This window comes from Rhinolophus ferrumequinum, chromosome 9 (genome assembly GCF_004115265.2).
Source record: "Rhinolophus ferrumequinum isolate MPI-CBG mRhiFer1 chromosome 9, mRhiFer1_v1.p, whole genome shotgun sequence".
NCBI classification, from domain to species: Eukaryota; Metazoa; Chordata; class Mammalia; order Chiroptera; family Rhinolophidae; genus Rhinolophus; species Rhinolophus ferrumequinum.
The window spans coordinates 28738488-28760011 of NC_046292.1; the positions used below are offsets into that span (position 1 = coordinate 28738488).

A 21524-nucleotide genomic window follows, 5' to 3' on the forward strand; every position below is an offset into this window, starting at 1 on the left:
CCCTCAGCGTACAGCTCAGGGGGAAAGTGGCTGAATCAGACCCTCCACTGAAGGAGTAAGCTGAACTCAGGGCCCGTGAGGGCTGTTTGAGACCCAAGATTCTGTCTCTAACTTTGTATAGTCCCCTGAGCTCAGTTTCAAGGGACCTGGAACAAATATCTAGCCCATGCCCTTTAAGAGTCTACAAGTCACAGAAACAAGACTCCCAGTGAACGTGGCAGATACCAGGCAGGGGCACCTACGTGTTTACGAAAGAGGTCGGCGTGGGGTCCAAGCTGAGGGTCAGCTTCCCGAATAAACTGCATCACGTCCTCGACTGTCCATGAGGAGGGGTCCCGGCCACTGGGTCGAGAGGCGTCCCGGCTTTCCAGGTATCGGTCTGACCCTGCAAGACGGAAGGTCACCTGCCATCAGGGGTGGCACTGCTTTGTAACTACTCACCCACTCTCCCTGGCACGTCCTGAAAGGACCTGTGGATGAGGCTCACAGCCTGGCCAGGGCAGAGAAACCCACCGGAGGCAGCCGAGGAAGGGAAGGGTTTGCACAAAGGGCCCGAGGGGCTGAGGCTCTTCTTACGTCAAATCTTTGTTCTTTAAGGGTAGATCTGGTTTTGAAAATGGTCAGAAGAAATTTTACATTGAGGCTGTGATTCATCCTGGACCTGAGTCAGGATAACAATGAGGTAAAGGGATTACTCGGGTTCAGAGGGGGGCTGGTGGGCGAGACTTCTTTCACCTTGGCTCTGGGGACCATTTCTAGAGAGACCTCGGGAACTGGGCAAGATTAGAGCACGATTCTGGGGGCCTAGGGATAATACCCTGGGCCTCTTCCAAGGCCTGGACAGTAGGTGACCTCACTACAGCCTAATGCACGGAGGCAGAAAGCAGTTTTGCTTTGGCTACCAGGAATCTCAGTGCTAATTTAGTGCTCTGCTCAGAGCTTTTACCTCACTCTTGGCTCAAATGCCGTTCCTCCCACTTCCCCTGTGGGATCTGGGATCTGTAATTGTGATCATCACCTGCCACAAATCATGTTTCATCCCCTCGGCCTGGAAGGTGCCCCATCTCTACCTTCATTTTCTTTGTTTCCTCGGCAAACTCCATCGTAGTTAAGCAAGAGCTGGCTTCAAGGACCAGCTCCTTTATGAAACTTCTGGTGTAACACTTAAATAATTGGTTTCACAAAGCATTTCATGTATTTCTTGGTTACAGCTCAGCCTCTACACCCTTTCCCTCATCACTCACTCTAATAATCTATTCCCTATAAAGCACTCAAAGCAACCTTTAAAAGTACTGGACCATGGCAGTCCCGAAAAGCTCAATGCAATGGCCTCCCGGCACACATGACATGAAACCTCAAGTCCTTACCGAGGTCTCTAAGGCCCTCGCTTCATCATCTGCCCTTTCTGCCCTTAACCGCACATCCCCGCCCCTCCCCCATCTTTCACTCGCTGTGCTCCAGACACACGAGCTTTCTTTCTGCTACCTGAATAGGCTATGCTTTTATTCTTTGACCTGAAATTTCCTGTCCAGAATGTTCTTTTTCCAGATCTTTGCATACCCAATTCCTTCTCAACATTTGGGCCTCATCTCCAATAGCGATTCCTCAGAGAGGACTTCCCTGATCTCCTACTAAAAGTACTCAATTTCCCACATAATCATTCTCAATCCAATTATTCTAGTTTTCTTCTTTCCTAGCACATATGACTATATAAAATAATTTTATGCATTTGTTTATTATCGTCTTCTATTTTGTTCCTTGCTATGTCCTTATGAAATTGGGATTTATAATAAGAAACATATATTTGGTCTTCATCCTCATTTCTGGCACAAAACTCTTAAAAGTCCTTGTAATTTCCCAAGCGGTCTGAGAAATAAAGGTGTATTTTGTTATTCATAACAAGCCCTTTTCCAGCTACACCTGAGTATGTCAATGAAGTGACTTTTGGAAGGCTCCTAAAGATGGGTGCTGGTTGCCAGGGGAACCAACCAGGTGACTAGAGGGTTAGACCTTTCAGTCCCACCTCCCAACCACCTGGGAAGGGAGAGGGGCTAGACTGAGTTCACTCACCAATGGCTAATGATTTAATCACTCACGCCCGTGTAACGAAGACTCAGTGAAAACCCAAAAGGATGGGCGGGGGTTGCAGAGCTTCCAGCTGGTGAAGACGTGGAAGTGCTGGGAGGGTGGTGTGCCCAGAGAGGGCATGGAAGCTCCACATCCCTTCCCCCATACCTTGCTCTATGCACCTCTTCCGACTGGCTGTTCCTAAATTGTATCCTTTTACAAAAAATCAGTAATCTAGTAAGTCAACAGATTTCCTGAGTTCTGTGAGCCGCTCTAGCAAATTAATCGAACCTGAGGAGGGGATGGTGGGAACCTCCAATTTACAGCAGTTGGTCCGAAGTACAGGCAACAACCTGGACTTTCGACTGGCATCTGAAGGGCAGAGGCAGCGGCAGTCTTGTGGGACGGAGCCCTTAACCTGGGATCTGACTATCTCAGGGTCCATAGTGTCAGAACTGAGCTCAATTGTAGGGCCCCCAGCTGGTGTCGCAGAATTGCTTGGTGTGGAGAGAACCACAAGTCTGGTATCAGAAAAGAAGTAGTGTTGAATAGAGTGTTGAGAGTACGTAGGGGAGACACAGGAGAGGGTTTTCCTTTTACAGTCCCCAACACATGAAAGAGAGCCTGGTCTGCCACAGATGGTCACACGTTTGTTCAATGAATGAATGACCATGTGTAAGTTATTTGTGTATTCTTCTGTCTCCCCCACCAGGCTAGGTCCGCCTTCGGACAGGGCCCTTGCCTTGCTCCTGTCTGTATCCTCATCACCTAAGAGATGCCCAGTCACACAACTAAGTGGCAGAGCTGAAACACACCTGTGAAAGTAGAAGGGACCTACTCTTCAACTATCTCCTGTGAAGGCTGAAAAGCTCTTCCTATTTTCCTGCATTCTGGGTCCCAGGTCTAAAAGCTGAAGCACAGTTTGCTTGGCCCAGCCCCTCCTTCCTGGGGAGAGACCAGCATATTATCACTTAAGCTTGTGGCTGGGCACTGAGCAGACCAGGGGACACGTATGCTGGAGCAAGCAGAGGTAAAGAGAACCACAGAAATTCCAATGGCCTTGTGGGGACAGAGCCCCAGAGAGCAGTTTCCAGGCTCTCGGCCTCACACTAAAGGGTGCTGGCTCAGGTAGTAAATGGCCATCAACTATGATTGGATGGCCATCAGCTGTGGCTAGTTGGCCGTCAGCTGTAACCAGTGAGCCATTGGCCACTAATATAACTGCTGTGGCTACTCTAGCAGAGAGTGGTGCTAGCAAGAAGATGGTGGCTGAGCTGGCAAGCGCGGACTGCAGTTAGGATGGTGGGTTGCGGACAGTGTGGATCCAGCCTCCAGTGAGACTATAGTGCCGCCAGCGAGAATATACTAGTATGACTCCTCTACCTACGGCTCCGTGGGTGTTCCTTTTTGGCCTCACCATGTTCTGCGTTCTTATGTGGGGAGCGGGAGCTGGGCCCCCACAGGCCGCCCTGCACGACAGGCCTTTTAGAGGTGGTAGGAGACAGGAAGCTGGAGAGGGCGCTGCGAGGCAGCCACTTCTCTGTCCTGAAAGTCCACCGTGATGCTAAGAGAGAAACCAAGTGCAGAGACTATGGAGGGCAGAGAGAGGATATACGCACGAAGGACCATCTTAGCTAATCCCCCTACCGGGGGAGCTGGGAATCATACACACACAGACATCTTTACGTGTATACACTATTATATACTATGTGTCAGCCGATTCCTGTTAGAATATACACTCCCCTGAGATGACATTTGTGCAAAGACCCTGAGGCAGAAGAGGGATGGGCACGTTTAAGGTTTAGCACGGCCAATGAGCCAGAGCAGAGTGAATGAGGAGAAGGACCTGGTAGGAAATCACATCTGAGAGGTACCATGTTTCCCCAAAAATAAGTGCTACCCCAAAAATAAGCCCCAGTTAAGAATGTCAGCCAGATGGACGCACTTAGTACATTATGACGGTGTTCCAGAAGAAGATAACATGACTGTATTTGAATAAATGTAGACTGTTGTATATGAAAAAATAAGACATCCTCTGAAAATACGCCCTAAGGTGTCTTTTGGAGCAAAAATTAATATAAGACCCAGTCTTATTTTGGGGGAAATATGGTATAAGACCCGGTCTTATTTTGGGGGAACTATGGTAATAAGACCCGGTCTTATTTTCAGGGAAACGCGGTATGCATGTGTGTGATGGGGTGGGTGGCGTGGTGGTGTAGATAACAGAGAATCTCGTATGCCACTGAAAGACCACTGGCTTTTCTGAGTGATGGAGGTTGGTTCTGAGCCGAGGAGTGACACGAACCATCTTACAACTAAAAGGATCACTCTGATAGTCTGTGCTGATAATAGACGTTAGGGAGCAAGGACAGAAGCGAGAGAGGCCGGCTGAAAATGAGGCTCCTCTAACAGTCCAGACAAGAGGTGACCGTGGCCTGTACCAGGTGGGAGTGGTGAACGTAGTGAACAGTGGTTTGATATATGAACATGAGAAAGAACACCCACCATCGTCGGCTCATTTGACCCTTAACACAACCCTTGAAAAGGAAGTAGCACCATCTTCAGTGTAGAGATAAGGGAACTGAGGCCCGGAGGAGTGAGGCCCAAGACCACATAGCTCGGAAGGAGACAAGCCAGTGCCCTGGCTCTCTTTCCCTACTCCCACTTCTGTAGACAGACTCGAGTTCTCCCCCTTCACCCACTGGTACAGCTGGTCGTTACTCTTCAAGGAGGGCAGAGTGTCTCTGTCTGAGAATGACAAAGGCAGGTGAGGCGCATCCACAGAGGCCAGACTAACAAACTGGCCCCAATCATCCTGGGTTAATGAAATAAGAGAAGGGATAGACTCGACATCTATTAAACTCTCTGAGAGAAACAATTCTAGGGCCAACCAAACAGAGTCCTTTCATAGCCTTATGAGGTTCTTCAGGGTCAGAAGAGATCTCGACCAGCACCTGGCCGACAGGCTCACAATGTATTCCAGAGGAAGAGGGGAGATGCCTGGGGGACAGCAGTGCCATGGGAGGTGCCCCTCACAGAAGCGGGGCCTTGGGGAAGACCGTAACAGCAGGAACACCCTCATACCTGGGGAATGAGTTAGTTTCCAAAACGATCCCATAGCCCTGCTTCCATCTGATCCTTTTAACACTCCTGTGAAAAGACCAGGTCGGTATCACAATCTCCGTTTTGCATATGAGGAACATGAAGATGTGAGAGGTGAGATGACTTACCCACTCTCAAGGCAGGGAATCACCTCTCAGCTCCATCTCCACTCCATCCCACTGCCTTGCTGGGGTTAGGGTGGGGGCAGGGGTGTCCCAGGCTTCTCCCCTGTCTCAGCTGTCCTGAAATCTCTCTCCTGCGGTCACTTCTCTCCACTGCAGGCCTTGCTAACGCAGTCTCCTTATTCTTTCGTACTCCCTACATCCGGCTGGGGGAGGCCACAGTGGGGTCTGGAGGTGGCATTCCCCTGTCTCCCCATCGCTGCTTTGAGGCCATCCTTCTGTGAAAGCGCATGTTCTTCAGAGGCCAAACATGTACCTGACCACTGTTGTCTACAGGTCCCTAGGTTTCCATCCCTTGTTAAATGAAGACGTTCTGGTACTTAGCTTACTACCTTCGGTTCCACCACAATGCCGGCCATGGTCCTCAGAGGCAACCCGTTCCACTCCCTTGCCTCTTCCAGTGACTGTCACCTCTGCTCTACTGCAAACACCTACTGCCAAGGCCACTCTCTGGTTCTTGCCATCACTTGGAACAAATCTACTTCAGAATTTTAAGCATCCCACATTTTAGCCCCAACCTCCCATCTTTCCAGCTCTCCTGGGACTCCTGGCCACTGTAACCCTTGCATCACAAAGATCTTCTGCAGATCCAACTCGGTCCCCCTCATCCTTGAGCTCTGTCTCAGCCTTGCGCTGCCCAGCTGCAGTGCTCATGATCTGAACTACTCTCCCTCCAGCCGCAGCGATTCCTTTACACACCCCTCCCCTCCCTGCCCCTCTTGAACTTCTAGCTCAACGTAAAACCTTAATTCTCAAACTGTCTTTTCTCACTGCACGTCTAGGTTTCTAAGCAGCACAGAAGAAAAGCACACCTACTGCAAGGTGGCAAACTAGTCTCGAAGCACAGCTGGTCCTTTGGTGTTTCCTGCAAAGCATCCCCTTTTCCTTGATCCGGTTCCTCCCGTCTTCTTCTTGAGCCATCTTTCAGCACTCCTGAGCCCTTCCCGGCTCAGCCCTTCCCGGCTCAGCCCTTCCCGGCTCAGCCCTTCCCGGCTCAGCCCTCGCTCCATTCGCCCAAGGCCACATCAATCTCCCCTCCAGTCTCAGAGAACAAGGTGTGCCTCCCTCTGGCTGAAGTCTGATCCATCTGCCTGTGCCCTCCACCCCTAATCCTTCTGACCACCCTCAAGGCCTTGCTTTCTCCTCTTTCCTTATTTCTTCTTGGAAGGCTCCAGTTGTCTGCTGATAAACATGCCCAGGGTGCTCCCACTCTAGAAGACCTTCTTTTGAAGACTATCGTCTTCTTCTCACCAAACTCCCCTTGATGTCCCCATCCACTATAATCTGCCCTTGCCACCCTCCACCATCACTGAAGCTGCTTTTGCGAAGCTCACCAATTACCCACTAATCACCACCATATCCGGTAGGTATTTCTCAGTCCTTATTTTACTGAACCTTGGTAGTGCCGTGTTCGCCTTTAAACACTCTCTGTACCCTTGGCCCCCACAATAACAAATTCTCCTGTTTTTCTATTTGACTACTCCTTTGTCTCCTCGGTGGGATCCTCTTCCTGTTCCCATATGCTGAACTTTGTTGGGCCCCAGGACTCCATCTTTGCTCAACTGTTCTTTTCATTCTTCACACACTCCTGGGAAGTGGGTGTCATTCACCCTACAGCTTTTACCGCCATCTGTATGCTGATGGCTCCCAGATATTTATTTTTAGCTCAGTCCTCTGCCCCGAGAATCAGGCCTGTTGAGCCACTGCCTGCTGGGTATCACCCTTCGTGGGTATCCTGCGTGGGTATCACCACGGGTTCATACCCTTCTTTTTCTTCTAGGCACCACCACCTACCCAGCTGCCCCATCTAGAAACCTGGGAGACATTCCTATTCCCTTCCTTACAATCTTTAAATCTGACTGAATTTACCTCATGAAGAGTTTTCAAATCTCTTCTCTCTTCTGCAAACCTTCACCATTGCCCTAATCCAGGCCTTTCTCACTTCTGGTCTGGCCCATGCTAGTAACCTTGTAACTCTTCTCTCTAGTCTTGTCCTTCCTCAAATCCAGCCACACACAGTAGTCCCTGATCTATTGAAAACACAAACCTTTTTAGGTCTTGTCTCTAATTTAAAAGCCTTGAATAGCTTTGCGTCACCTATAAGATCAACTCCAAATTCTTTAACATGCCATTTATGGCCCTCTGTGATATAACCCCTGACCTTTCAAAGCTTTACTCTCTGAAGTCCCTAAGTAATACCTTTTGTTTCAGCAACACCAAACGACATGTAGTTCCTGGTACAATCTGTGCTCGTTCTTAACCCTTTGCCCTTGTTCATGCTGTCCTCTCTTCCTGGGAAGGTCTCCCTCCCCTACTGCTCCTGATATGGCCATTTCATACAGTCACCCTTTCAAATCTCAGACAGGGCAGCATTTCCTCAAGGAAGCTTCCGCTGGCACCAATCTTGCCTTAGGTGTCCCTTGCAGTTTTCATACCACCAAAGCACACCTCTGTAACTGCAGTAAAGAAGCTGTTTTACACTGATCTGATTAAGCATCTCTCCCACAAGACTGTGAGCTCCTCGAGGGTGAGAGGTGATTGATTTTTGCACCCCCATGCCAAACGCAGGTGTTCAAATAAATGGCTAATGTAGGAATGCATGAATCCTTCCCTGTCTCTCTGGCTCCAGGTCTTCAGCTCTTAGTTTCCGTTACTCTCAAGCCAATCCCAGAGTTTCAGTTACCTCCCAGATACCTAGCCAGGCACAATGGTAAGCCCAGACCCCATCCAACCACCAGGCAGGGGACAACAGAGTGACATCCTTTCTGGCCTCCCAGAGCTCAGGAAGGAGAGAGTGAGGGAGGGCAGGAGCTCAGGTAAGCTTACCCCTGGAGCACAGCCTGCGCACAGCTGAGGCCGTGCTCAATGGGAGGCCACAGGATGGAAGCAAAGGCCGGTACCCAGGGGCTCGAAGATTTTGGGAGGTGCTGACAAGGTTGGTGGGATTCAAGGTGGAGTCCATTGAGTCTGAGTGTGGCTCCAAGGACCGGGCCAGACTATTCCCCAGGACAAAGGTTTCACCTGGAAAAAGAGTAAAACCAGAGTTAGAGTGAGGACTAGCTTGGGAGGACTGCCAGGGTGCTGGCTCCCAGGGACCTGTTTGGGTGGAGCAAGAGGCAGCAAAACTGAGAGCCCTGGGCTGGGTCTCGAGAGGCCTGAGTACCAGTCATGGCTCTCGCTCTCACCAGGGGGACTCAGGCCAGAGCCACTCTCTGGACTTGGATCTCCTCAGAGACCCTTCCTCTCAGACTAGATGGTCTTTGAGGTTTCTTTAGGTCTGGATGTCTTACGCCTTTTCTGGATAAGGAGAACCTTAGAAAAGAGTTGCTCTAGGAAGAGGCGGCCTTACACGCAAGATGCTAGAGCAGAGAATAAGGGCGCTGAACAAGAGTCACATTTGCTTAGATGAGGGCACTTTCGAAGCTTACCCTCTCGACCAGCAGGCCATCTCAGAGAAGCTCCCCGATGCCTGGCTAAACGCCTATCTGTAAAAGATCTGCTCCTAAGTTCCCTCCCTCCTTTCCTATTTGCCTTGTTCTACAGAAACATTCCAAGGAAGCTGGATTGTACAGTGGTGAGGGGGTGAGCACAGAGACCAGAATCTGGGTGGGAATTTGCTCTGCCCCTCAGCAGGCAAGATGCTTCCCTCAGAACCCCAGTCTCCTCATCTATAACACAGGAAGCTCCTTTCTTCCCAGGGGCCTGTGAATATCAAAAGAGTAGCTATGGAAGCCTTTGTAAAGTGAATCTCCTCCTGACATTGCTACACCCAGGCCACCCCCAACACGAGGCAGCAGCCCCTAATCACTGTGCTGCAGAACCTGAAGCAGACTCCATCTCATGACTGGGGTCTGCACAGACCCCAACAGCTCCTCAGCCCTGCCCACAGTTCTCTGCTTATGGGGTATGTCGGGTGCTAAACCATACCACTGTCCTTTGTGGTTTTACTTGGAGTTCAGGTGTTTAGCTTGGCATTCATTTAGCCTCTGATGAACACCATATTCAAACAGATTGTCTCATACACAGTAAGGCGCTGTGGCAAGATCGTTCAGGATTTTAGGATTACTTTTTACTACTCACTTAAAATTGCTTGGTAACCATGGGCTGAAAGTCAAATCCAGCATGAGGCAGATTTCACCTTTATCACAGGGAACTGAACTGATGAAGCCCTTTCTTAGAGAGGATTCTGAAGAGAGAAGTCTCTGAGGCCCCAGGGTACCTCAACCGTGTGCTCTTCCTTTCTGCAGATGAGGGTCTAGTTCTTATTTTCCAGGAGAGATGACTATAGCAGTGTCCCACTTGGAGACAGGAACAGGAACCCAATCCAGGGAACAGGAGGCCTGGGTTCTACACCTTGGCTCTTGTCTTTTACTAGGTATGTGATCCCAGGCAAGTTGTTTGTCTTCTCTGAGCACCAGATTCCTCATTTGTAAAATGGGGGAGAATCATCCTCTGTCATGTTGAGAGCATTAAATGAGGACATGGAATGGGATGGACTTTATAACGGTGAAGATTGTTATTTTAGTCTTCATTCAGAGTTAGCGTGGCAACCTCCATTCTCCGCAATAGCTCAAGAGAAAGATGAAGTCGAGTTTCTGCACTGGTTGGGAGGGTGACCGCACCTTTTCAGTCCTCATTGTACTCAGTGGGGATAGTACCACCTGCTTCACATGAACTAACAGATGTGAAGAATAATTATGGTAACAACGCCCAGGGCTCACCAGATACTGATGAAAATCAGTAAGCGTCTCCTCCTCTCAGCGGGGCTAACAGTGGTAAGAGATCTGGATTCTGAGTCGAGGGGTCTAAAAATCTGGCCTGGTGGCACCTGGACTAGGCAAGGTCATTCATCTTACCCTAATGAGATGCAGGAGGAAATGAAGCGTCATACCCGAGGCTCTGCTGACGGCTGATCCGGGAGGCCTTGGCTGCCTTCAGTAGGGTAATGCTTTCAGGCTGTGCGCTGCAGAGCCCCGAGGGCCTGAGGGAGGCCAAGTGAACAGGGCCCTGGATCTCACCCCAGTTTCTATCAAAACAGCTCTGGTTTTAACGTTTATACACCAGAGCTTCACATAATCTTATCTTTGCAAAAAAGAAGTGCTATTGCTAAAACGAAACAAATTTGGAAATTACTGGCCCAGGGGCCCGAAGGTGGGGTTGGATGACTTGAGTTTTATTTCTAGCACAATCATTCGTCAACAATCACCGCCTTTTTTTCTGGTATTCAGTTTGCCCGTCTATAAAATGGAGATGAAAACCCTTAACCTCGTAAGGTCAACACAAATTGAATTTGCTGTCGAGATGCTGGAGACAGGAAAACAATCAGCATGCGAGGGGCTCATTCAGTCATTCAGCAAAAATTGGTCGAGTGTCCTTTATATGGGAGCCGTTATGCCAGGTCGGGGTGTGCGGGGCTCAACAGGCCGAGGAGGACCTTGCCCTTACGCATTTATTTTTAGTGAGAGGCAGAGCTTCTCTGAGTATCACATTGCAAGACTGACCTTACAAACTAGAGTTCCTAGTGGACGGTGACCGGAGTGATGTTGAGAGGCAAAGACAAATCCTGGGAATGTATAGTCTGGAGAAAAGTCAGGGGGAACAAAACCCCAAAGGCAGGCATGGGAAGGGAAGCGGACTGGAGGCAGACTTGTTCTTTTGGAAGGCAGAGTAGATCGGGGCCGGAGTTATAAGAAGGCAGGTTTCAGGTCAAACAGAGAGGCATTTTAGTAATCAGCAGTGTGCACAACACAACTGCCAAAGGCGACAGGTCATGAGCACCTGTCCTTAGGAGGACTAGAGCACAAGTTGGATGAGCACCCCACCCCGTCTGTTGGGCTAGACAGGAGATCGCCTCTAGAGCACTTTCTTTTCTTTTCTTTTCTTTTTGAGGTTTCAATATTTTATTCAAGTTTAGAGCACTCTCTACTTCTGAGATTCAAGGACTTGGTGCTCACAACCATGCTTTCCCCTTCATGGGGGTGAACTGAATGACCAAGAAACTGGAGCTCTGGATCTAAGAAAACTCTTACACCAACACAGGATCCAGAGATGATGTCATGCAGGGTGTCAGCTCCTGCTCCCCACATAGAACGCAGGACATGGTGAGGCCAAAAAGGAACACCCACGGAGCCATAGGTAGGGGAGTCATACCACTATAGTCTCGCTGGCGGCTGAGTTGGAGACACAGGAAGCAGGAGCCACACGATCTGCAACCTGCCGTCTACTTCTCTCTGCCAACCAACCCCACTTGCTGACTGCAATCCGCGCTTGCTAGCTCAGCCACTATCTTCTTGCTAGCCCCAATTTTGCTGCTAGCGTAGCCACAGCAGTTATATTAGTGGCCAATGGCTCACTGGTTACAGCTGATGGCCAACTAGCCACAGCTGATGGCCATCCAATGACAGTTGATGGCCATTTACTACCCGAGTAAGCACCTTTCCACGTGAGGCCGAGAGCCTGGAAACTGCACTCCTGGCTCTGTCCCCACAGATAAGCACAGGTCTTGCCCATGCGTAAGCCTGTCTCATATAGAAAAATGACCTCTGAACCACATGTCCCATTCTCTCTACTACCCTTGCATTCAATACATATTATGCAATGCTTAGTATGTGATCATGAGAATAGTGTGAAAGATAGATATTTTCCTTCCCCTCACTGAATATTTCATCTAGTGGGGAGGATGATAAAAACAGAAACGATTGTAAATATTACTAAGGAAATGAAAGAAAACACTTTTTTAGATGAGGAAACCCTGAGAGGTCCCCGACAACTGGATGTTTAAACTGTGGCCTGAGGAAGAGTCTAAGTGAACTGTGCCAGACAGTGTGCTTGGTTTTAGGGTTTAATGGATGCCCTAAATGAATCCTAAGCATTGTCTAAACATTCAATTGCTAAGAAAAACGTCAAAGGTTAGGAATACAGTCCAGGACCTAGGACCGCCACCCTGCCCCCAGCACATGCAAAGAAGTCTATGGGAAGGCCAAGGAACTAGCTGGCTTTGGGTGGAACCTGACCATGGGCAGGGATCTGCTGGAAGGCCCCTGGTGCAATGGCTAAGGGCTGCTGCCTGGTCACACAAAGACCTGGAGGTAGAAATTAGATTAGAATATTCAGGGAAATGGGGAAAAACAGTGTAGCTGAAATGGACAGAACAAAGAGATAAGTATGGAGAGGTAGGCAGGGACCAGATCACGCAGGACACTGCAAACCAAAGTAAGACATTGCGTTGACTGTACGTGCATTAGAATGCCACTGATGAGTTTTAGTGGGGGAGTACCACAATCTAATTTAAGCTCTAAAAAGACTATTTGGGCCATTAGTTAGAAAATGGACCAAGAGACATAGGAAGGAGACCAGTAGGCCAGAAAGGATCTCTCAGGCCAGGAGAAGGAGGAAGATGGTGAAGGCCATAGACATGAGAAGATGTACGTGGATTCAAGATACATTTTAGATTCCCACTGCCAGCTAAGGTGGAACATATACACCATCCTGCTTGAACAACTAAAAGAAAAGACAAATGAGTTGTCAGTCATTAGGCATCATGCAGGACAGAACAGTGTACTGTACCTGAAAGAGAGGACACAAACACGGTGAGCCCTAGGCTTGCTCCCAGCTTGCTGTCTGGAGAGTTTCCAGGCCATGCAGTACAGGGAAGGGAAGATGGAACAAAGCCCAGGAGATGGAGCTGAGAATCCAGATAGGCCATGGCAGCTGAAGTTCACAGGCCAGAGCCCCAGAGAGGTGGTTATAACTCCATTTCTTATGTTCAGGAAGGTAGAGCAAAGACTGAGCATGTGAAGCAAAGACACTGAGGATATAAAGACGCTTTGGGCTAGATGGTGTTTTCATTTAGATAATTACACTAACGGTACTTTTAGTTATGAAAGATAAGGCCTGGGTATTGTGTAGACGGGCAATGCTGAGACAAAAGGAAAAAAAAATTATTTTGCACCGTAAATTAATTTTGAGTTGCCTGCTGATGACTTTAAAAAAAAAAAAAGAGTAGGTATGGGATGGAGGGAACAGAGAAATCAGAGGAGAAAGAGAATTCCCAAAACCTAGAGTGGGCCCCAGAAAATCGCAGCAGGCCGAGACCTAAGGTGAAAGAGGACAGTAAAGATATTTACTGTAACAGCTGAGAAACATTAAGATAAAACAAAATGTTAAGTTGCTTCCTGTTCTTTGTGGTAATTCTTCTCCCCCCCCAAACTTACGTACAAGCCTATTATACTAAACAGCCTTGTTAGGTTTTCCCTGAGAGAAATGAAGGATGGGGAACTGGATCAAATGTCTGGGGCAAAGGACTGTAGAGAGAGAGAGAGAGAGAGACCATCAGCTACGGAAGTTGAAAGAGAAAGAAGGGATGAAGAACTGAGTCAGAAGCAGGAATTCACAGCTAGAAAGAAGTACGGGCAACTCCCCAAAATGTGACCTTATTCTAGGTTATGTGGTATGGAGGTTTATTTTCTTTTACTTAGATTTGGATACCAAAGTAAAGGGAAAATCCCCAAATCTAGGAGAACTCCCAGAGTTCTGCAAAAATCTCCAACTAGTTTCCTTGCCTACTGTCTTGCTCCATTTCAATCCATTCTCCCACATAGGTCCCAAGTGAGTTTTCTAAAACTCAAATCTGACTGTCTTACTTGCCTGGCTTTAAACACTTCAATGGGTCCTCACCACTCAATGATATACAAAGTCTATAACATGGTCAAGAGACCCTGACTGGGCCTCTGCCTCCCACTCCAGGCTCATCTCTCACATTTCTCTCTTCTACTTTATATTCCAGCTGTACTGGACATTCATTTTCTCTGAAACAGGCCATGTGTCCTCTTGCCCCTCACATTCTCACATGCTAGGCAATACCGTGTTTCCCCGAAAATAAGACCTAACCGGAAAATCAGCCCTAGCATGATTTTTCAGGATGGCGTCCCCTGAACACGAGCCCTAAGGCGTCTTTTGGAGCAAAACTTAATATAAGACCCGGTCTTATTTTCGGGGAAACATGGTAGGAACATTTTTCATCCTTCCCCTCCTCCATTTCTTTGGGCCTGGGGCATTTTCACCCGATTATCTTACTCCCTCAGGTCCAAGCTTAGATGTCATTTTTTTCTGGAAAGTCTGTAGGGAAAAGGGCTCCACTAAGCACTGACACTGAGATAACAGGTGGCACCTTCAGATGTTGAACTAGCAGAAATGTGTAACCAAACAGAAGGGAGGGAGTGACAAACACCAGAGCCAAAGGGCAAAGCAAAACACAGCCCTTGTCCAGATCAAACTCTTTGGCAGAGGTCTGGGTCATTGATCAGAAAAGAGCAGGAAATGATAAACGATTAGAGGTGGAGCAAAGGGTCAGGAAGGCAAGGAGGCGGGCAGGCAGAAAAGATAAGTAAAGGAACACAGGACTCAGAAATGCAGGCAGTGCTCTGACTTGTCTGGGCAGAGTTAAAATGATCCTTTCTGGGAAGGAAACAGCAACGAGGGTGAGAGCAGCCAAGCTCTGAGCACCCACCGTGAGACACAGGTTGGAGAGCAAACGAGGGTGCACAGAGTCGGTGGAATCTGTTGAAAATGAGGGAAGGGAAGGGGGGCTGCCAGGGGCGGAAGGTGATCACTCTGGTATTGGTCTCTTTCTTGGTGAGGTAAGAAGAGTGGCTAAAGCTTGCTTCCTCTTATCTGGTGGCTGAATCAGAGAGATGCAAACTGGAATAGAATTCCCAGGAAAGGTCATGCCTGTGATGTACACCCCTACCAGTCTCTGCATGCTGCTACCAGTACGTTGTTCTTAGTTCTCAATGCTGCTCTTCCATTGAGGAATTCTGAGTTGCTATTTCTTTGAGAACTCTGTCCCTAGACTAGCAGCTACACTCATGGACATGCAACCCCCTCCCATGCATCCATTCTTCCAGAACCCCAGGTAGACCTAACTGTCATTACTGGAGGCAGCTCAGAACCCCTGAATGCCATTAGCTGGGGATATTTAACAGCCTGCCTTTGTCTGCACCAACTCCACTATGCCCAGTTCAGACTCCCAATGGAACATTCTAATAATAAGTAAGACTACCTTTTTCTGGTCTCAGAGAGTCTGATGCTGAAATTAAGCACTCTAGAACAGGTCAGGTGAGAAAAAGGATCAGTGACGGGGTCACAAATATGTCCAGGGAACAGCTGGTCTGGCCACCACAAGCGGTATTTAAAATTCAGGTTATCTTTTTGTAAGTCACGTAAGCAATGGTCATTTGGGTGCAAAAATATAGAGGGGTAGGGGTGGCTGGGGCTGGGTGAGCAGTCACTTCCCTGAGCATATTCTTCAGAAGTGGCACTTCTATCAGAGGTAATTCTGTTAAGACAATGATAAAAGAACTACAGGGTAGGCTGTGTGGGAACAAGATTTGTGTAGAAGGTCAGACGGGGTCACCTTCCAGACTTACGCTCCCCCATCGACAGACAGCACAGCCCTGACACTGACAGCACCACGTCTCCAATCCTCGGGCCAGGACAAGGTCCACAGGCCTCCTTCAGAGGGCCTTTCCTCCCTCTCTCAACAACGACCTACCTCGCTACGTTTAGGGCCGAGCTTTCCTTCCCTCCCTGTCGTCTGTGTCCTGGGCTCCAGATTAGAGATGCCGTTCCATTCACTCTTTAACCTCTCTCAGAAGTGCTTAGTCACTGATCCGGCCACGTGGCATCCGCTTTCCCGTTGTGGCTCTGGTATGTTAACTAAGAAAGTTATTTTCCAGCCTAGTTAGAAACAGCAGGAACTTGAATTGACTTGCTAGACTGGCAGTGCTAGAGGAGTTAGGGCCACATGCCAAAGGAAAGAGCGGATGGCCAATCACCAGGGAGCAAATTTCTCAATCTGTAGCCTGAGCCTAAGCCCTCCTGCTGAAGACCTAAGCTGGGCCGCTGCTGCCGGACTCCCGCTGGGAGGTGCACTGGGATTTCCCAGTGGCTCCACGTGCAGTTTGGAGCTCAGAAGGGGCGCGAACCACCTTTTTCTGGGGAGAACAATCCAGAGGAAAGAAGGTTAATCCTAGAGACCAGGGACAAAATCCTGAAGAGAGTAACGATGAGAGGAGAACAAAAAGTCTCAGATGTGGCAAAGGGAAGGGACAGGAAACCAGGTCTCTGGATAGTAGGTGCCAGGCTGGCAGGTGTGAGGGCTGCCTGCTACGAGTCCTGCCCCCTTTCTGAGCCCAGGCCCCATCCCAGCTCCTACCTGGTAGGTACCTGTCGTGGCTGTGGCTGTACTCTGTGGTGGTGAGTGACAAGTGAGTCTGTGTAAAGGGCTGGTTGCCAAACAGATTGTCACTGCGAAGGTTGTGGCAGAGTTTCTCCAGGAAGCGGAGGACGTAGGTGATGCTGTTGACTGCTGGGAGGTTGAGGGTGTGCTGCTCCCGGTCAAACACGGCTGTGGAGTGAAGTCAACAGGGCTGAGCATGTCAGCCGGGCAGTGCAGTGCAGGCTGGGCAGGAGGAGTCCAGCCCACAGCTTGCCTCGGGCTTACCTGCTTACACAAAGGCAATCAGTGCCCACGTTTCCTCCCTCCCTCCCTTGAGGGTTTGATTTTTGCCTCCAACTCCAAAGGGCTTGCGATAATGGGAGTGGCAGGACCAAGTCTGTTGCACCCGGGGCTCTGGAATGATTTTACTCAACCTGTGAAAACAACTGTGAACATAATTCTATCTGCTCCATCAGTTGGCTGGGCCTTGTCCAGGAAATCTGTTCATTTAGGGTGCTATTTCCATAAGAACTGCCCCAGGACAGAGGAGCTGGGCAGAAGAGGAGAACACAGCCATCGCCAGCAAGGGGTTAGGTGCACGATCCGATCTGTATAAGGGCACTAGGCTTTCGGCGACATTTGGAACTACGCCATGCTTGGTTTTATTTTACTCCTTATCTACTTCTATTCAAAAAGTACCTGTATAAGCCTTAAAAAGCAAAGGCCTCTGCATTTGTCTCCGAGAGCAGCAATGAAGTGGGGGGGGATGGGTCATTCTCAGGAACAAATTTTGGGGCACAGGAAGAGCCCTAGAGGAGGTGATGGCAGCTGGAGAGGCAGTAACAAAAGACTGGTCGCTGCAGACCGCTGACAGAAGCAAAGGAGAGTCCGGGGTGGCCTCGTCCTCAGAAGGAAAGGAAGGCTTGATTTCCCGCAGTTCTCAGCCTTCCATAACAATTCCGTCCCTGCCTGCTCCGTCCGCCACACAGCCAATCATTCCCTTGCCGGGGCTCGCGCACCACCCTGCACATATTTCTCTACTGTACGCTGCTTTCTCACAGTTAGCTGTGAGATTTTCTTCTTTTCCACCAGGGCAGAGCCTGAGCCTGTCATCTCCCTCCCTCTTTCCCAGCCACTGGCTGGCATAAGCTCTGATGTACAGTCAGGGCTCAGTAAACGTTAGCTAAAAGAACACAGTTGTCTTATTTACGGGATTTTCCGTGTCAGCTGCTTCCTGAGGCTGGATTTTGCAACTTTTTAGAAGGAAGGGGCAGGAAATTATGCCGTAGCATACAGTTAAGATCGAAAGGTTTAGGTCAAGTCTTCATAGGTTTGGTGGGTAAACAATAGGGTTTTGGACTAAGGAAAACTGAAACAGAAATGTGCATGGTAGAAAAAGTGAATATTCTCAGTGAAAACAACATCACCAACAAAAAACACTATGCAGTTGAGTCAGACTCACATAGCAGGAAAGAAAGAGGGAATGACTCTTCCCACTCTGCCCTGGGGTTCGAATTCCTTCTATCGGGCCTGCCTCAGGTCTGGCAAGCTATGGAGTCAAAAGAATGAGAGAAGAGTTCTAGGTTCCCTGCTGCCAGGTGGGAGGATGTGGCAGTCTGGAGACACTCCTGTTGCCACAATACAGCCTGCTCTCAATTGTACCTTCTGGAATGCCTTTAAAGCAACACACACATATATTTTCTGTATGAAGAGGCGAAGCAGGCAGAGAGGAGAGGAGTCTGGTTAGAGGCTCAGTTAAACAGTCTGCGTGGTATTCTACTTGGCAGAAGTATGCATAAGGCTCAGAGGGGCGCTGGGAGTTGAAAATGAGGACTCTCTGAGGAAGGGAATACCTTCACACTTCCCCAAAGCCTACAGATGCAAAGTGGGAACCGGGATGCCTGGTCAGAAATCAGCCAGTTGAGAAGGCCTGGCCTTCTCGCTAGGAGGCCACATCAGCCCAAGGGACCTTACCTGAGATGACCTCACCACCGTGGCCCTGTTTGAGGAAGCTGAAGACAGTTTTCTGGTGATAAGCACAGTCGATGCAAGCCTGGACAGCCTGCTGCAACACCACGGACGCACGGGCTGGCCCAAAATGGTCAGGGAGCTGCTGGACCTTCTTCTTGTCTAAGTGGGGGCCTGTGCTGCCGTTCTTGTTCAAATAAATACAAACTGCAGGATACAAAGAATTAAATTAAAGAAGCTTCCAGAATACTCAGGGTAGAGAAGTTGGAGAACAGTGCTCTCTTCCGTCTTTTGTACCCTGGACTCTGGTCCCGAGCAGGACTCCCAGCTGCTAAGCTGGTGACACACTGTGGGAGGAGGTAGAGGGTGGTTGTGCCCAGCTGCTGTCAGCCTAAATTGCATGACCAAAGGCTCTGGGAAGATAGCCTGCTGGAAGAACAGTCCAGACCAAAAGCCAAGACACAGAACTTACGCTTTGTCTTCTGTGCACTGAAAAGAAAATCTAAACAATTTTCCAGATATATGTACTTTCATTTTTGGTGCTTTGTTGCCTTACATATTCTTTGTGTATCTTACCTTATATGTGTCAGGAGTTGTGGGGCCATGCAAGTGTGTGCTGTGTGTGTGTGTGTGTGTTTGTATGTTTGTGTGTATGTTTGTGTATTTGGTCTTGGATTTAGCATGGTTACACCACACCACTGGTCACCTGCCCTGCTTTCTGTTTTGGGCCTTGGGATACCTTTGTTATCTACATCAACACTCAGGCCAAAAGAAAGTAGTAAAAATAGAAAAAAAATAGAATAAAGAAAAACATGAAAAAGGTTTGAGGGTCCCATCTAGAAATTTGTTTCAGTAGTTTCTCCCATTAAGAGAACTGGGCACTCTCCTAACTGCAACCTCCACCTGGCACTGTGTAGGTCAGGGGCGAGTTGGGCACAGGAGAAGGAGGCTGTCCTACACAGAGCTGCTTCCTTGTCTCTGGAGAGACCCCTCAGCAGCCTTCTCAGCTATGACATTCTCCCTGCTGATCTGCCTGCGAGGCTTCCACTTACATAGGGATCGTCTCCTTTCTTATACTGTCGTGGCTCAAGAACTGAAGAGGTAGGAGGGCAAAATTCTCTTTTGTTATTAGAGGTAAAAAATGGTAAGAGCAGTAGCTATGTGAGCTGGGGCTGGATGGCTGTCCTCTTTTGGCCTCAGGTTTACCATTGGTAAAGTGAGGGGCTGAGCTGGATGGTCTCTGAGGAATTGCCTACCTTTATCGTTCTAATGCTGAGGGGAAGCAGGTGGAGTGAAGAAAATGGACAATGAAAACGGGAGAGGATGTGGAAGGTGACAGGTGAAAAAGAAAGGAAAAAAAGAAAAGGTAAACACGATGAATTGAAATAAATATTTAACTCTGTTTTCTCCTAAAACCCACTAAAATGAGCCAGATAATCACAAAAGAGGAGATAACATAAAATTTTGGAAGCTGGAAAGCAGACTGGCAAGGTAGCAACTGACTTAGCAGACCTAAGAAAGCTGAATCCTTAACCAAGGATGGAGAATGACGAGAACCAAGCTGTTTCATCTTATTCACAAAAGGCCCAGGAATGGGCAGGTGCCTCTAGAGGTGGGCAGTAAGGTAGATCTAATGGTAGAAGAATTGGTTAAGTCTGGTAAGAAATAGAATTTCCATGTCAAAATGTGACTCTTTTGCTGAATACAAAACAAATATGCAAGAACTCAAAGGGATAAAGTAATGAAAATAAATGAAAACATTGTAAGTTCCCAGCAACTTAAGTCATAATAGCCCCCAATGAGAACCAACCCAAATGTCCATCAACAACAGAAGAGCTGTACAAATCGTGAAATATTAATTTATTGGAATACCACTTGGCAGTTAAAAAAAAAAGAACTATTGATAGGGTGCTTCTCAAAACATCATTTTGAGAGAAAGAAACCAGATTGAAAAGAGTACGTAGTATATGATTCCATTAAGAGATGATACAAAATGAAAATAATTCTTTAGATCTCCAACCTTGTACAGGTGAAGAAGACTGAGAAGGCAATCTCTGTTTTCTTATGGAAAAGGAATGATGATTCAGAGGACAAAACCCCGAGTAATGACAAAACAACTCCCAGAAAGTAGTATTGGATCTAATTAAATTGGCAACATGTGCCCAGCTGGATTTCAGAATTACTATAAATCAGTGACTGCTGTGTGTCTCCAGTTTTTCTCCCCTTTGAATGGGTATATCTATAAGTTATCCTATGCCTGTCCCATCATTGTATGTTGGGTATGTGGGGAGCAGACAACAGCTTTAGTTCACAGGTCTTCAGATTGAAAAGAAATACACTCAAGGAGCTGTGCTTGAGAAACTGCACCTGAGGTTTCATTTGTACCTGGATCTGACTTAGATGATGAGCTACTACATCTGTAGCTTGATGTTTCAAAGAATTGAGACTCTTAATGGGGAATCTTGCATGGGGAAGAATGAATATTCCAATGGGAAAAAGTGTAAATAATTTATGTCCAGAGAGTGGACTGACAGTCCCCTTCTCTTGAATCTGGGCTCTGTGACTGCTCGATCAAAAGAATATGGTGGAAATGATGCTATGGTAATTTTGGGTTCAAACATTTAAAAAATGGTAGCCTCCGCCTTCCTGTCTTTTGGGACACTGGCCACCACAGGATGAGGAACCCAGCCACCACAGTACAAGGAAGCGCAAGCTACCGTTTGGAGAGGTCTGTGCAGAGAACAGCCAGCACCAATTTTGCTAGCCATGTGAACGAACCATCTTAGAAATAGATTCTCCAGCCCCAGATGAGCCACCTAATTGATACCATGTGGAAGAGAGATGAGCTGTCTTCATTTTAAAATAGTTGAATATATTGATATTATCTTTTTCAGATATATAAAATGTCATATGACTTTTCTTTTATAGTTTATGCTCATTGTCTTGCTTTAAAAATCCTTCCCAATCTTAAGGTCATAAAGTTATTT

General features: G+C 48.1%; 1 protein-coding gene across 11 annotated transcripts in view; it reads right to left on the reverse strand.

Annotated features, from left to right (window-relative positions):
• The window catches only part of SCMH1 (Scm polycomb group protein homolog 1), a 146401-nt gene that overhangs the window by 1949 nt on the left and 122928 nt on the right, over positions 1-21524 (reverse strand). For 9 of the 11 annotated variants that reach the window (XM_033114029.1, XM_033114035.1, XM_033114036.1 and 6 more), the window contains 5 exons: positions 18544-18744; positions 16567-16758; positions 8178-8372; positions 5152-5217; positions 243-385 (listed from right to left, as the gene is read on the reverse strand). In XM_033114029.1, coding sequence (XP_032969920.1) covers positions 243-385; positions 5152-5217; positions 8178-8372; positions 16567-16758; positions 18544-18744 — 797 coding nt within the window. The remainder of the gene's footprint in view (positions 1-242; positions 386-5151; positions 5218-8177; positions 8373-16566; positions 16759-18543; positions 18745-21524) is intronic. The other 2 variants (XM_033114037.1, XM_033114030.1) reach the window with 1 other exon arrangement.